This window comes from Macrosteles quadrilineatus, unplaced genomic scaffold, assembly GCF_028750875.1.
Source record: "Macrosteles quadrilineatus isolate MER2022 unplaced genomic scaffold, UCM_ALF_1.0 Scaffold_1__1_contigs__length_201487025, whole genome shotgun sequence".
In the NCBI taxonomy this organism is placed as follows: Eukaryota; Metazoa; Arthropoda; class Insecta; order Hemiptera; family Cicadellidae; genus Macrosteles; species Macrosteles quadrilineatus.
In genome coordinates this window covers 98132141-98146411 of record NW_026542594.1, presented here as the reverse complement: position 1 = coordinate 98146411, position 14271 = coordinate 98132141, and the positions used below count along the sequence as shown (strand labels likewise).

At 34.3% G+C, this 14271-nt stretch overlaps 1 protein-coding gene across 1 annotated transcript in view; it reads right to left on the bottom strand.

Annotated features, from left to right (window-relative positions):
* LOC128983587 (glycine receptor subunit alpha-2-like) overlaps positions 1-14271 on the bottom strand; it is a 75927-nt gene that overhangs the window by 13779 nt on the left and 47877 nt on the right. Inside the window, exons 4-5 of the mRNA XM_054402922.1 lie at positions 598-827; positions 120-202 (exon numbers count right to left, since the gene is read on the bottom strand). Coding sequence (XP_054258897.1) covers positions 120-202; positions 598-827 — 313 coding nt within the window. The remainder of the gene's footprint in view (positions 1-119; positions 203-597; positions 828-14271) is intronic.

The window sequence follows — 14271 nt, the reverse complement described above, 5'->3', positions numbered from 1 at the left end:
TTTATTAAAACTCATTGGCCCTTGTGTGCTTCAGAAACGGAGTCTCTGGCCCTAGCTTGTGTTGATTACCATCCAATAAAACTATTTGTATCAATTGTATAACAAAGTTATTAACTTACAACTGCTGAAGTCCACTGCACACTCCTGAACATCCAGAGGGTACAACACGAAGTCCATATCACATTTGATTATCACAGTCGCTCTGGAAAATGTACAGATTAATTAATTTTATTCTATAAAGTTAATATATATATTTAATGTAGGCAATGTATTCAGGGTATTAAAGGTCGGTACCCCGTAATACCCTATATAATAGGTATAAAGTACCCCGTATTTTTTTTTGTTTTTATATTGAATGAGAAGCAATAACAATTTATTAAAAGGTTGGCAATATTATTAGATTTGAAATTCTGATAAATCTGCAAGACAATCACCTAACCCCCTTCATAGCAACACCACAATGGTATCACGAGTGCTGACCATTGGCTTTGCTAAGCTGACAAATATAATTTAAATGCTTCGTTACTGATAACTATTCTCATGATGCTGTCCTATTATTTAGTTTTTCTGTACGTGACCTATGGTCATGGTACTCACCCTATGCTGACACGCATGGTTTGGTTGCGGAACAGCCGCACAGAGGTCATGTCCTGGAACAGCGAGAGAACCTTCATCTCTCTCAGCTGGCGGATGTACAGGTCTGGCACCCAGAAGCTGTTCTCCTTCCCCCACGTCAGCTCCAGGTGATCCTCTCCAGACATGTTGTCAGCGATCCTGATACGTCGGTCCGTCCAGTACACCTGGAGAAACACCTCCAGCGATATCTCCTACAACACATTGTCCATGGTAATCAGACATGTTGTCAGCGATCCTGATACGTCGGTCCGTCCAGTACACCTGGAGAAACACCTCCAGCGATATCTCCTAGAAAACATCGTCCATGGTAATCAGACATGTTGTCAGCGATCCTGATACATCGGTCCGTCCAGTACACTTGGAGAAACACTTCCAGCGATATCTCCTACAACACATTGTCCATGGTAATCAGACATGTTGTCAGCGATCCTGATACGTCGGTCCGTCCAGTACACCTGGAGAAACACCTCCAGCGATATCTCCTAGAAAACATCGTCCATGGTAATCAGACATGTTGTCAGCGATCCTGATACGTCGGTCCGTCCAGTACACTTGGAGAAACACTTCCAGCGATATCTCCTACAACACATTGTCCATGGTAATCAGACATGTTGTCAGCGATCCTGATACGTCGGTCCGTCCAGTACACTTGGAGAAACACTTCCAGCGATATCTCCTACAACACATTGTCCATGGTAATCAGACATGTTGTCAGCGATCCTGATACGTCGGTCCGTCCAGTACACTTGGAGAAACACTTCCAGCGATATCTCCTACAACACATTGTCCATGGTAATCAGACCGAAAAATTAGAATTGCATGTATCCTAATAAACAACACATGATGTAGGAAAAACTGAATTTCCCTCGTTATAAGGGAGAAAACTCAAAATTCTTACATGTTTGAAATTTTGTGTAAACGTAGCCTTTTCTTAACAAGTTTCTCTGCAAAAAACCAATACGATTTGCATAGCTTGGTTTAGCCTTCTCGAAATTTAAAATCGTTAGTTTTGCATTATTCTATTGCTTTTATTGATCATTGAGAATGTTACAAGTATGTTTATAAAACAGTCTTTTCTGAAGAATCCCACTCATTTTAAGCACTTCATGGGTGGCGGCCTTTTGTTATTAGACAGGTGAACCCTTAATAGTTTAAAATAATTGTGTGAATGAACTAAAATAATTTGCCTCTACAAAAATAATTAATAATAAGTAGGCTATAATAGGTCAATAATTAATTTTAGGTGAGTCGATGGCTCGGTTGGTAGCGTCACGGACTTCGGCCCAGGGCAGCGATGACGTGGGTTCGTATTCTTGTCACTGCCGCAAACATTTTATCAGTACAGTTCACCTTCGTACTGTACCTTGCTTTGCTGGATACGTTCCACGCACAGATCTGTAGTCTATGTGGACGGGAAAATTTAAGGTTAAAAGAGGCCGCCAACCTCTTAAAAAATGTTTCATAAAAAACGTATTGCTTATTTCCGAAAGGAATTGGTGTGGATGAAATTATCGAGGTTATAAAAACGTTTTGGGATATTTTATATCACTTTGGTATTTACTGTAATTCTGAACATAAATAGTAAAGTACCTAAAGTGTGTGTAGGATTTTGGGATTGGGGACTGGTTTAAAAACATATTTTTATTCCTTCCTCTCATCACTTCACACATTATAAACGATCTAAATTAAATGATATTACCAACAAAAAGGCAACTCTTTTAAATAAATAAACATCATAATACTCTTATCATGGTTACACGATAAATGGATAAACTCTGACAAATATTAGCAGTTAAATTGAAAACAAACAACAAGAGAGTATATGTGAAATACTCTCCCTCTAAATTTAAAAACCGGCAAAAAACTTCTATATCTGCGAGGAAACTTGCAAAAACGAGACGTGGGTGTGGACAGAACTTTGGGCTTCCATGAATATGTAAATGCTGCGTCCACATCGAGATGTTCAACATGGAAGATGTTCATTTGTAGCCGACGCTGCGTTTGCCCTCTCCCAGGCAAACACCAACTTCCACGTTTTTGTTTACCTTTTACTTGTTAAGCAACTTCAAATATGTTTTTAACCTGTGGTTGTTTCCATACCTTTACTATCAGAGGTTGGTTTTAATATAATCTTTATCTCAGACAGAGAGTTGTTGTAATACTAGTCAAAGGTTGTAAAATTCCTCGGGATTTCAATGCAAAACAGTGTTGGATATATTCGATATATTTTATTACAATTTCACATTTTATTCATCGCACTTTCAAAGTAATCCTACTTTGGTTATTAATTAGATTTAATTTTGCTTGTCACGATAATTTTAGGGGTATACATTGCTAAATGTCAAACTTGAACCTCTTTAGACCATTGGGTTATAACCATTATGTTTATAATAAAACATCTAATGTACACAGTTTTCTTACTTGTGTAGGGCCTATTGTAAAATTGTTATCATTATAGGAAATGTTTGAATAATGTTTGTGGGGGGATTTTACAGACACTTGACCAGTAAAGTAGATTTGTACGCTGGACGACAAACTGCCATCCAAAATATACAATATGCATACATTTCATGTAATAAAAGTACACATTGGAGAGTAAGCCTAAAACATATTTATACAAAAGTCTGGTTTTTAGATACATGTATTACAAAATGTAAGTCTAGTATAATGAAAAATATAAAATAAATAAGAACTAATAAATAAAAGACTTTAAGTTGACAAAGCGCCTTGACAAGGATCTGCAAAACTACAGCAGTAGTTAGATTGCTTCGAGAGATTTGAAGGCGTTTCACTTGACTAAGCTGGAGCGGTACTATAGCCTCTATCTCAATTTTGTACGCTTAATAGATAAGGAGAAAATTACAAAAAAAAATGTAAATTTAAAATTTTCTTGTTATTTTGATGGAGAATAAAATAAAACTTCGTACTTTGCTTGTTTATAAATATATTTTGATCATTTAGTTTATCAATTTATTTCATACGAAGCTTTTGATATTCCATTTAAAACACACGTTAATACTTTCCCCATAACAGAAAGGGTTTGTTAAACCTAATATTTGTAATTGAGAAATAAATCGGACAAGTTATGAAACTGAAAAGCCAACCAAGCAGATTTAAATTCATCTAGTACGCAGGTTTGCTTTGGCAGGGGTATTATTTTAGATTCTGTTTGACCCTTATAAGAAAGAAAATTGTAAATCGAACGTTTTTTACATGATTAGGGATGGGAATGAATAGGTTTATACATATGTCGAATTTTGGCCTTTGGATCGCATTTTTGGGCAAGCGTTTCAAAATGTAAATATTAACACCTCATTATTTTTATTGATAACCTTTTAAAATTAACTTTAGTCCTCGTATACTCTAACTTTGTAAATGGCAGTGCAATGTTTGATAAATATTCCTAAAACTTCATTCTGTAAAATAATCTAAAAACTCCTGTTGCAGTGCCTCAGACAAGACTCTCTATACTCTTGTATAGAGTCTTCTCGGGTGAAAACAGAAAAGTAGCTTTACAATAAATAACACCGCATTTCTTATCATCGTGATCCATAGTGTGTTCGTGATGAATTGTTGACAAAAGTGTATAAACTGTACTGTGATCAGAGCATTTTATAACTCAGCACTTAAAACTTCATCCACAAGTTGAGGCTAAGTTTTTTCAGAGACGCAAACACATGCATATTCAATCAAGGGACTGCGTCATCATATTCAATTCTTCACTCTTTATCTCTAGAATTTCCTTTCACTTTAAAAATTTACATATAAAAAGCTTTTGTTAAACAATAAATATTATTGTGTGATTATTTTGTATTATTTACCTACAAATTATATACACGGTTATTCTTGTAATCTATTTACTTTCATCGGTCATAGGTGTGAGTCAACTTATTAAATGAAAATAAAACATAACAAATACTTTGGATTGGATAGTTAATAGACTAAATGGATAGATATTAATTGAATTTCTAGATAAATCTGAAAGCCTCAGTAGTTCCAATAATTATTACTGGAAAAATGAAACAACAATCAAACTACGTATATAAAATTTGACCTTAAACAATTCTTGTGACTTATAGTAATTTATATGATTCGTATTGACATTCCTTATCAGTTTGATCCAACAATCTTTACACTTAAATTCAATAAGGGTTTTCCATGTAACATTCCTTTACCAGCTTTCCTACTTAATCGAGTTTTACGGTTGTGGTGTCATTTTAAGGCTTATGAGCTAGCACACTTGCGAATGGTAATAAAAAAGGCAATTTTCCTTGGGGCCTCGCCCACGTTTAATTTATTCCTAGAGTTCATTTTCAAAGATCCAGTTATGCTGACCGACTTTTTTATAACGGTTTATAATTATGTTATTTAACAGCTGTCCCTTCAGTTGAATGATAAACCACAGCCATATTGTAAACAAGAGACTACACAGTTTATGAACATAGTACCTGGGGACCGAGCTTTGCTCGGGGAAAATCATTCCCCCACTCTGCAATGCCAGCTTTACTACTTCCTTCACCATTTCCTACGTCATGGATCTGTTTCCTTCCCTTCTCATAGCATTTAAGTATTACAGGTACATTAATCTAACTGCCACAAACGGTTCCCACACTCTGTGATGCTAAACTTTACTACTTCCTACGTCGTGGACCTGTTTTCATCTCTTTCCACAGCATTTTAGTATTTTAAATACATCAATCTAATTGCCACAAACATTTCCCACACTCCGAACTGCTAGCATTTACTACGTCTTTCACCATTTCCTATGTCTTGGACATGTTAAAAAGAAACATGATTTATGGCCAATGTTTTGTCTATAAGCTGCGGTGTTTGTGGCGTCTGTTATGTTGTTAGCGAATTTCCCTATAGGGAAGTAGCTATTACCGTAGGTCTCATGGCAAGACCTAAGCCCGGGACCGATTTAATTTTTCATTTTGATGTCCCCAGAGGCCAAAAACACCATTCGTTCAAATTTATATATATATATATATATATATATATGTGTGTGTGTGTCCATCCGCACGATAACTTGAGTAATTTTTGTCCGATTTTGATCAAATTTGGTTTGAAGGTGTAAGGCGGGATAAACTTGAATGAGTTCGCGAACCAGCATGATCGGACTATGGGAACGGGGGTTTATGGGGGGTTTTATGGGGTAAAAATAGGTTTTTCCTCTTCTTAATAAACAAGAAAATACCATTAAAGCAATTTTTTAGGCGTGGAAACCACTTCAAATTACAAAAACATACGGAACTATATTCTCTAAACGCGGAGCACATTTCTTGCAGAGGAAAAATAGCGGAGTGATTCGGACCGCGGGTACTACTTTCTATAGGGCACCATTTGTGTTGCCAGCTGAACCTAAAAACGTGTTGTATAGTGTTTGAAAGACTAATTATTTATATGCTTTATAGTGACTGTAGGAAAAATATAATGTGTAACACGAGTGAAAAAGGCCTTTCACCACTAGTTGCACAAATAACTATTTCCTCCTTCGACTTCAAGACACACTTTATTAACATGTTTGTTCTTTGAGGCATTAAAATCTTAAAACTGTTTTAAACAATCTTAGTTTTGAAAAGGTAAATGGTTAAAGCACTAGATTCATTTTGCCTCAGTAATAGGTTGTGGACTTGTGTATCTGCACAATTTGCGCTCGGCCCCCGCACGTGTAGACCTTATTTGCAACAGTGATGGTTATTTTTTAATAACTTCTTCATTAGCAAGTAAAGTGGTGTAGAATTAATTCCATCCGTTCACTGGTAAACGTAAAGAGGTATAATTACACTTTTAATATTTAATAAATACATGTTATTATTCACGTGATAGTCCCGGATCAATAATAAATATACATTAAAATAACAAATACATTAATCAACCTTGTACAAATGTATTTAAGTTTTACATTAAGTACACCAATACAATATAATCTCAAAAATCATTGAAAAAAATCCAAGTAGTGAGACGTTGTACGGCACAAAGCAGTGTAGCGCGAACTAGCATGTTTACAAATAATAAAACCGCTGCTGTATGTAAACGTAATACAAGACAGCATTGCGCAATAAACAAGTCTGAGTGGTTCAGTAAACCTTAGTATGTATTGGAGTTGCAGGCGGCCAGCTACACAATGCTCGCTCTTTACAGTTTTGTCAGCTGTACTGACTTTTACTACCTAACAAAATACATTGCTACACTGATGTTCTTTCACTTTCAGACAAAATCTAGGACTTTCATTTGGTTTATGTTTAGATAAAACAAAATATTGTACTAATTTGTATATTGTATGTATGGCTTACAATATATTTCTTGTTAAGTGTTTCTGCATTAGTGTTTTAAAGAATAAACATTGCACTAATGTAGCATAGTAAATTATATGCTGTATCATGGTTGTATTCACAAATAACACAAGAAAAACGCTTGACAATATATAAATACTTATGTATTCACTTGGACTATGGTACCATATTTAGCAATATAAAACAATAAATCGACTTGTTAAAAAGATAAAAAATAACCTTAGGTTATTTTCATTACTAACCCCGAATTTTAAGGAAGTAATTAATTTGTATGTACTTATTTGATTGAAATATATAAAAAACTAAAGATATTTGATAAAAACATTTTTCATATACTTTTTTCTGATCTTAAATAAATGTACTAAAACTTGGCGAAAACAGGTTTGGATGGTAATTGGATCTCAAACCAACTACATTAAGTATGGACAAATTATAGAGCCACTGTCAAGGTGACATTGAACTAATTCCTATTCTGAAAAAAGTTTAAAGAGGCAACGCTTCGGCGAGGAACCAAATTTATCTCGAAAGAGAATAAGAGAAATTTATTAGAGAAGCGACGCTTTCGAAATTGTATCAAGGTTGGATGTTAAATCTGATAAATATGCTGCTGCCGTAACAAGGTTTCGTTATGTTACTTAAGGAAAATTAATGTATGTGTTTACACGACACGTAGCTACTGTTCTCCTGTAATCCGCCCAAGACTGATTTATTGCAACAGTCCTGGTAATCAATTAACTGTGAAAAGACTAATTATTGTTGTGATTTAGAATGTTGTGATTCTTAACAATTAAAATCACCCCATACATATAATACTAATTGGCATTATAGTTAACAAAAAGTGATTTGTGTAACTAGTGGGTGAAGTGGCAATTTGCTGCACAAGAGAGAAATTTTTACGCACGAGCCGCAGGCGAGTGTGGAAAGTTTCTTGAGTGCTGCAAAGGCACTTTGCAATCGTGTTACACATTATATGTTTCATACAGTTACTATAAAGAATATAAATAATTAGTCTTTCAAACACTATACAACATGTTTTTAAAGTAGGTTAAATCCAAACGTTGGACGAAGTGGGAAACGCTGCACCAGCTAATCGTAGTCGTAGTATCTTTATGCGTTGCCAACTTATTTTCAAGCGTGCCTAATAAAAACACTATGTTTTGTGTTGTTTGGTTTGAATACTGGAGTGCGGAAAAAGTAAAATGAATGCGGCATAAGTGATTAAATGAAGGAAATAACTTAGCTACTTCGCTTACTATAATCAGTGCAAGGAAGGCCACCTTGTCAGGTGACTGTAGGAATAAGATATTAAATTTTGTTATTTTGGGTTTGGCATTATCGAAACTTGGCTACTTCATTAACCGTGGCTAAAAAGTTGAACCTGGGCCAAATCAACTACGATGAATGTCTTCTGTAAAAAGGACAAATACATGAACTTAATGAACATGTACATAACATAATGAACATAACATTGTACGTGAACATAATGAATACAAAGTTCGAAGCTGCTGTTTTAAATATGGCGTATTTTGAATAATTAGATACGCCAATAAATAAATATATCTTATGATTTCGAAGATCATAAGTATTGTTCTAAGTAGCCTACTTAGAACAAAAAGAGTTGTGCGTGCACTTTAGATTTAGAAACGGAGACATAAGAAATATTATTACTTCCCATAGAGTAGCAGAATATTTGGAGGCGTCTAGACAGCGGTGTTTTGTGTGTTCCAGAGCAAGTTAGTATTTTGCCGAGAGAGTTGGTAACACCAGATTGTTGGCTGCTCTCCAATATACAGTCAGTTTCATCGACCTTCTCCGACAACTTTATTACACATTTCTGTCTAGAATTGTATTAAATATTACAATCGGGTTTCATATTATTATTTGCAAGCATGTATAAGTTAATAAAAGTCGACTTATTCTAATTGGCACTAATTATATGTCTCCTCTAACGTGATTGCTGTAACAGGGGTATTTCTAGATTATCAGCTTGAGCATCATTGGCTCAAACCCCCGGGGTTATTTATAGAACAATGAAAAATAATATTATATAAAATACAAAAAATACGGCAAAGCGTTCAGGAACAACCTGTAAATAAAATATTGGTAAATGGGGTTTCAAGCTAAACAAGTAAAAGATATATTTAAAAGTTAAAAGTCACTCATAAACATATATTTGTTGATTCTATGAATTACTATCATATGCCAATCATATTGGCAACGACGTATTTGACAAATTGTGTTCTCATTCTTGTCCAACAAGAGGACTGTTTCGATACTCATTGACATAAGTATTAATCTTTTGCTAAACTGGATTGATATTATACAAGTACAACGTTAAGTTACTGCAATGAAGAAGGTGAATGTGAAAGTAGAAGTGGCTTACGAATTGCTATGAATATTTAACTGCTGTTTCATCAGCAGTGCCGTAGTGCGAAAATATAATATCAGATAACGTGTAACAACGGTAGTGTATAAATAGACAACCTCCGCTACTTCTAGCTCACGCGAGAACGAGTACTTACTGGACTTGGATGTCCAGGGAATCAGATATATCGCAGATAGCACCGCTATTCTCATGCAGATGTCATTATTATTTCAGAGGCTTGGAATATCAAACGCCAATAAACTCTGTTTGGCGGTCGAACAGGCCAATCTGTTACGTCAATCACTGGATTTGAAACTGCGATTCAACAGATATGATGACAATCGTATATTGACCGTGTATAAGTGTGTGTGCAACATTTAGAATAACGGAAAAAGCTGGATGACGACGGTTGCAAGCTGTGCAAATCACTAACTAGACCAAAATAGGCTTTAAATCATTAGATATTATTATCATTGGGTAAGTTATAAATTACTTAAAAATATAACTAGAACCAAAAAAATTTTTTTTAATGACATTATTTAACAGTTTTAAAAATCTACTTTCTATAGGGGGCTCTTACATGAAAGTATTGGTTTCGTCAAAATTTTCGAGTTTGAGCTTTGAGTCCCTCTGAACCTAAAAAGTGGTTTTTGAAGTCATGCGTTGTGTGTGTGTTTTGTGTATTTTTAATGGTGATTAGCCAATAAAACCCATAAAAAACGGAAAAAATAAGATTTTTGCGAAAACGGCCCAAACGATTTTTATAAAAAATTGTATGTTATAGTCCATTAAATTTTGAACAAAATAGTACAAATCGCATTTCCGTAAAAAGTATGGTTCAAAAGTTATTGTAACTTATGTTATTCTCCATAAAGTTAACAAAATGTCTGATTTTAAGAAAAAAGTCGTTTTTGATTAAAGTTATGTGTTATGGTCCTTATAATTCCAAACAAAAATTGTGCAACCGGGATTCCTGTAACAATTGTGGTTCAAAAGCTGCAAATTTTGTGATTCATCCCTTTAGAATATCGTAGTTACTCCCATCGCTTACCCATGATAAAGGTTGTTTGCAAGCTTATGGGAGATAGTATGTGTCAGTTTGCTACCGTTTATTTTGCATTTATGACAGCATGTAATTGTTCCTATACTGGTTTTGTTTTTCAAATCCATTGTTTTGTCAACTTGTTCAGATAGTTTGTTATTTATAGTTGTTACTTATAGTTTGTTATTTATAGTTTGTTATTTATAGCTTTTATTTATAGTTGTTATTTATCTTTTATGTCTTGTTATTGAAGTCTTGTTTTCCAGTTTTTTTTCACTACTTTTGTACTGGCCTGTGATTTTTGTTTCCTTCTTTCTGTAAGACAATAATTGTATTTTTCTGTAAAAATGGTGCAACCGTTTATAAATAAATAAATAAATAAATAAACATGTAATTTGTACTAGCAAAAACAAAAAGCTGTAATATTACAATGACAACTGTCAAAGAAGGATTGTTTACAGTTATGTTTATGTTTTAATTTAATAATTGGTGACAATCATTCAACAGAGATACATCGATACTTGGTGTGGGTTTCAAAATGATGCAATGGAATACCACGGACAAATAAACTATAGTCAATCTAAATTATTAAAAATATATCGAATGGATAGAGTGTGCACGTACACTGCAGAGCATTAAAATGGAAAGATGGGCCTCCTGGAATGTGTTGTTCTGGTGGAAAAGTTTCTTTACCTGTATTAGAACAGCTGATACAGCTATGAAAGAACTTATGAAAGAGCTAATACAGCTTGGAGAAGCTGAAGAGTCGTGGAATTTTCAGTTACAAGATCTTATGTTAACATGATTTGTTTAACTGTGCGTGACGCAATGAATAATGATAATATCTTATTTTTGTGATCATTGGCGAAGCCACTACGGATAATTGAGCGGAGTAAGCAAAGCTCTTATACTACACTCCTGCTGTTGTTTTACAAATACTTCTCTTGAACGGCTGAATAGATCAGCACGAAATTTAGCACAGACATAGTAACCAACTGTGGGAAGGTATACATCTGAAATGATAGAAATCGAACAACACGGCTTTTCCCCACACGAGATTAAACTTTTGGAAATTTAACATGTTTATGGGTTAATTAGTTGCCATGGCAGTATTTGTAAGATAACAATAAAAAAGTAAACAAAAGTCCTAATCAAATCAAATCAAATCAAAGCTTTATTTTCCAATAGACATTACAAATGCATGTGGAATGGTCAATGAAGGTATTATGTTGGTAAACATTTGTCAAGGAAGAGTACAATAGATGTAGAGTACAAGGTCAAATCAAAATATACAAAGATAATAATACATGCAGATGAGGATAACTATAATAGAAAAAAGTACAATCATTACTCAATATTTAATGGTTTAGGAAATTCTAAAAAATCATTAAGTTTGTAGAACGGATTCTTTACTAGTCACATACGAATTTTAGCTTTAAAAACTTTGTAAGGAAGTGATAGCAATTTGTTGGGCAATTTATTTAGACATTTTAGGCCCAGAATTTTATGACTTTTCTTTGTTTTGCTCAGTCTAACATGGGGTATATCAAATTGATGTCTGTTTCTAGTTTGAAAATCATGAAAATCACTCCTTATGGCATGTGAGTCCATTTCCTTAAAACTAGTTAACATGATATTAAATATATATAAATTAATAACGGTTAAAATATTAAATTCAATAAAAATGGGGCGACAATGTTCCTCAGGATCAAACCTAGCCATTATGCGCAGGACCTTTTTTTGTAATATTAAGACATTGGAGACATGAGAACTATTACCCCAAAAAATGATACCATAGTTCAAGGCAGACTGAAATAAAGCAAAGTAAACTGATCTTAAATAACTAATAGGAACTAAATCATTAAGCTTACGAAAAAGGCAGATCATTCTACTTAACCTAGTACAGAGTTGCGTTATATGATCAGACCAAGTCAGTTGTTTGTCAATATGGACACCTAGAAACTTTACCACATTGGACAGTTCAGCTTCAAGTGGGCCTATATCATGTAGAGGTCTAAGGCAAAATATGACTGATTGTGTTTTGTCTTTATTCAAAAGAAAACTATTAGCTGAAAACCACTCAGCAGCAGTATTGACTGTGTTTCTGACAGTTGACTTAAGACGCAAAAGGTCACTGTGACAAGATAGCAAGGTGGTATCATCCGCATAGAGATAGGAATTGCAACTAAGATTCATAGGCAGATCATTTATAGCAATTAAAAACAGAAGGGGGCCCAAGACGGAGCCTTGAGGTACCCCACAGTTGCTGAGGGCGATGGAGGACCATTCACCATCAGCGTAAACCGCCTGTCTACGATTTGCTAAATAAGACCACAAAAGATTTAGAGCACTGTTTCTGATTCCATAAAACTCCAACTTATGAGGCAAGATCTCATGGTCAACACAATCAAAGGCCTTGCTAAGATCAATGAAGGTGGCCCAGGCAAAATCTTTATTTTCAAAAGCCCTGTGAATGTCCTGAACCATGGCATCAATTGCATCCACAGTGGACTGTCCAACTCTAAAGCCAAATTGTTGTTTGTTAAAGAGAGAATTATTTTCAAAAAAGCTGTTAATCTGATTGTGAATAATATGTTCTAGAACCTTGGACAGAACAGGTACTAGACTAATAGGCCGATAGTTTCCTGGGCAGTTTTTATCCCCTTTTTTGAAAATTGGACAAATTTTGGAAATTTTGAGACAATCAGGAAAGAATCCCCCCTGTAGACAGGCGTTTACACAGTAAGTCAATGGTGAAATTATTACATCAACAATTTCTTTAATGAACCAGTTGGAGATATCGTAGACATATGTGTATTAATAAATCACAAAACTAGTACATTACAAAATAGAAAACACAAGGGAAGAACAATCGGATTGATACAGTTGAGCATTATTATTGTAACAAATTGAATAACCAATTAGAATTATAAACCATTGACTTTAGATAATGCAAATAGATATTCAATTTGCATGAACCTAACGAGTCATTGACTTCAACTTCAAGTAGATATCTCGTTTACGTGAACCAAATGTACCATTGACTTTGGATACTGCAAGTAGACATTTTATGAACCAAATGTAACATTGACATTAGATAATGCAATTAGACAACCTATTATTTATGTTAACCATATGTATCTTTGACTTAGGATTCGTTAAGGAGACATCATTTACGTGGACTAGATTTACCATTGCAAGTAGACTGACGTAGACATCCCATTTACTGTACGTGTAACAGACGTAGGATTGACTTTAAAAGGGTATTTGTTTATTATGCTGGCTCCGCTCAGTATTGCAAGCAGACAACTGCATTGTACACCTAGTTATTGTAATGATTGTAATACTCTGTTTATTTCTTATGCTGTAGGCCTATAATGCTGTATAACCATCGCAGGAGAAGCCATGGGTACGAGCTAGCTTTGACAAAACTTCGTTATACTGATAAAACATATAAACGTCTTAATGTTTAGTCCCACGCGTGATAAAATGCTACCAGTACTGCTAGATAATGCTTAAACGGTTACTACGGCTAAAACGTCTTTTATACACTTAATAATCTTCTTTAGACAAAAGGAAACACAAAGCTATTGACACCGTTTATTAAACGGTTAATAAACTCGTCGAATTAATATTTTGATTACCGTACTTCTCTTACGAGAGCTAATCAATTTTAGAACTGAACCGATGCTAGTTTAAATATTGTTGACTTCACCTCAACTTCTCTCTTTTGAGTTTTAAAATGTCTATTTTATGCAGCAGTTTGGTTTATTTGAATAAAGCTTAACTGGTTACTTTTGCGTTTCATTAGTTTGACATAATTTTTCTTTTTTATTTAGCATCACTTATTAAAACAGTACCTATTTAATCGGCTTTTCTTTGCAACGAACCTAACCATTTTAACTGAAATAAATTTATTATTTTAAAATTAA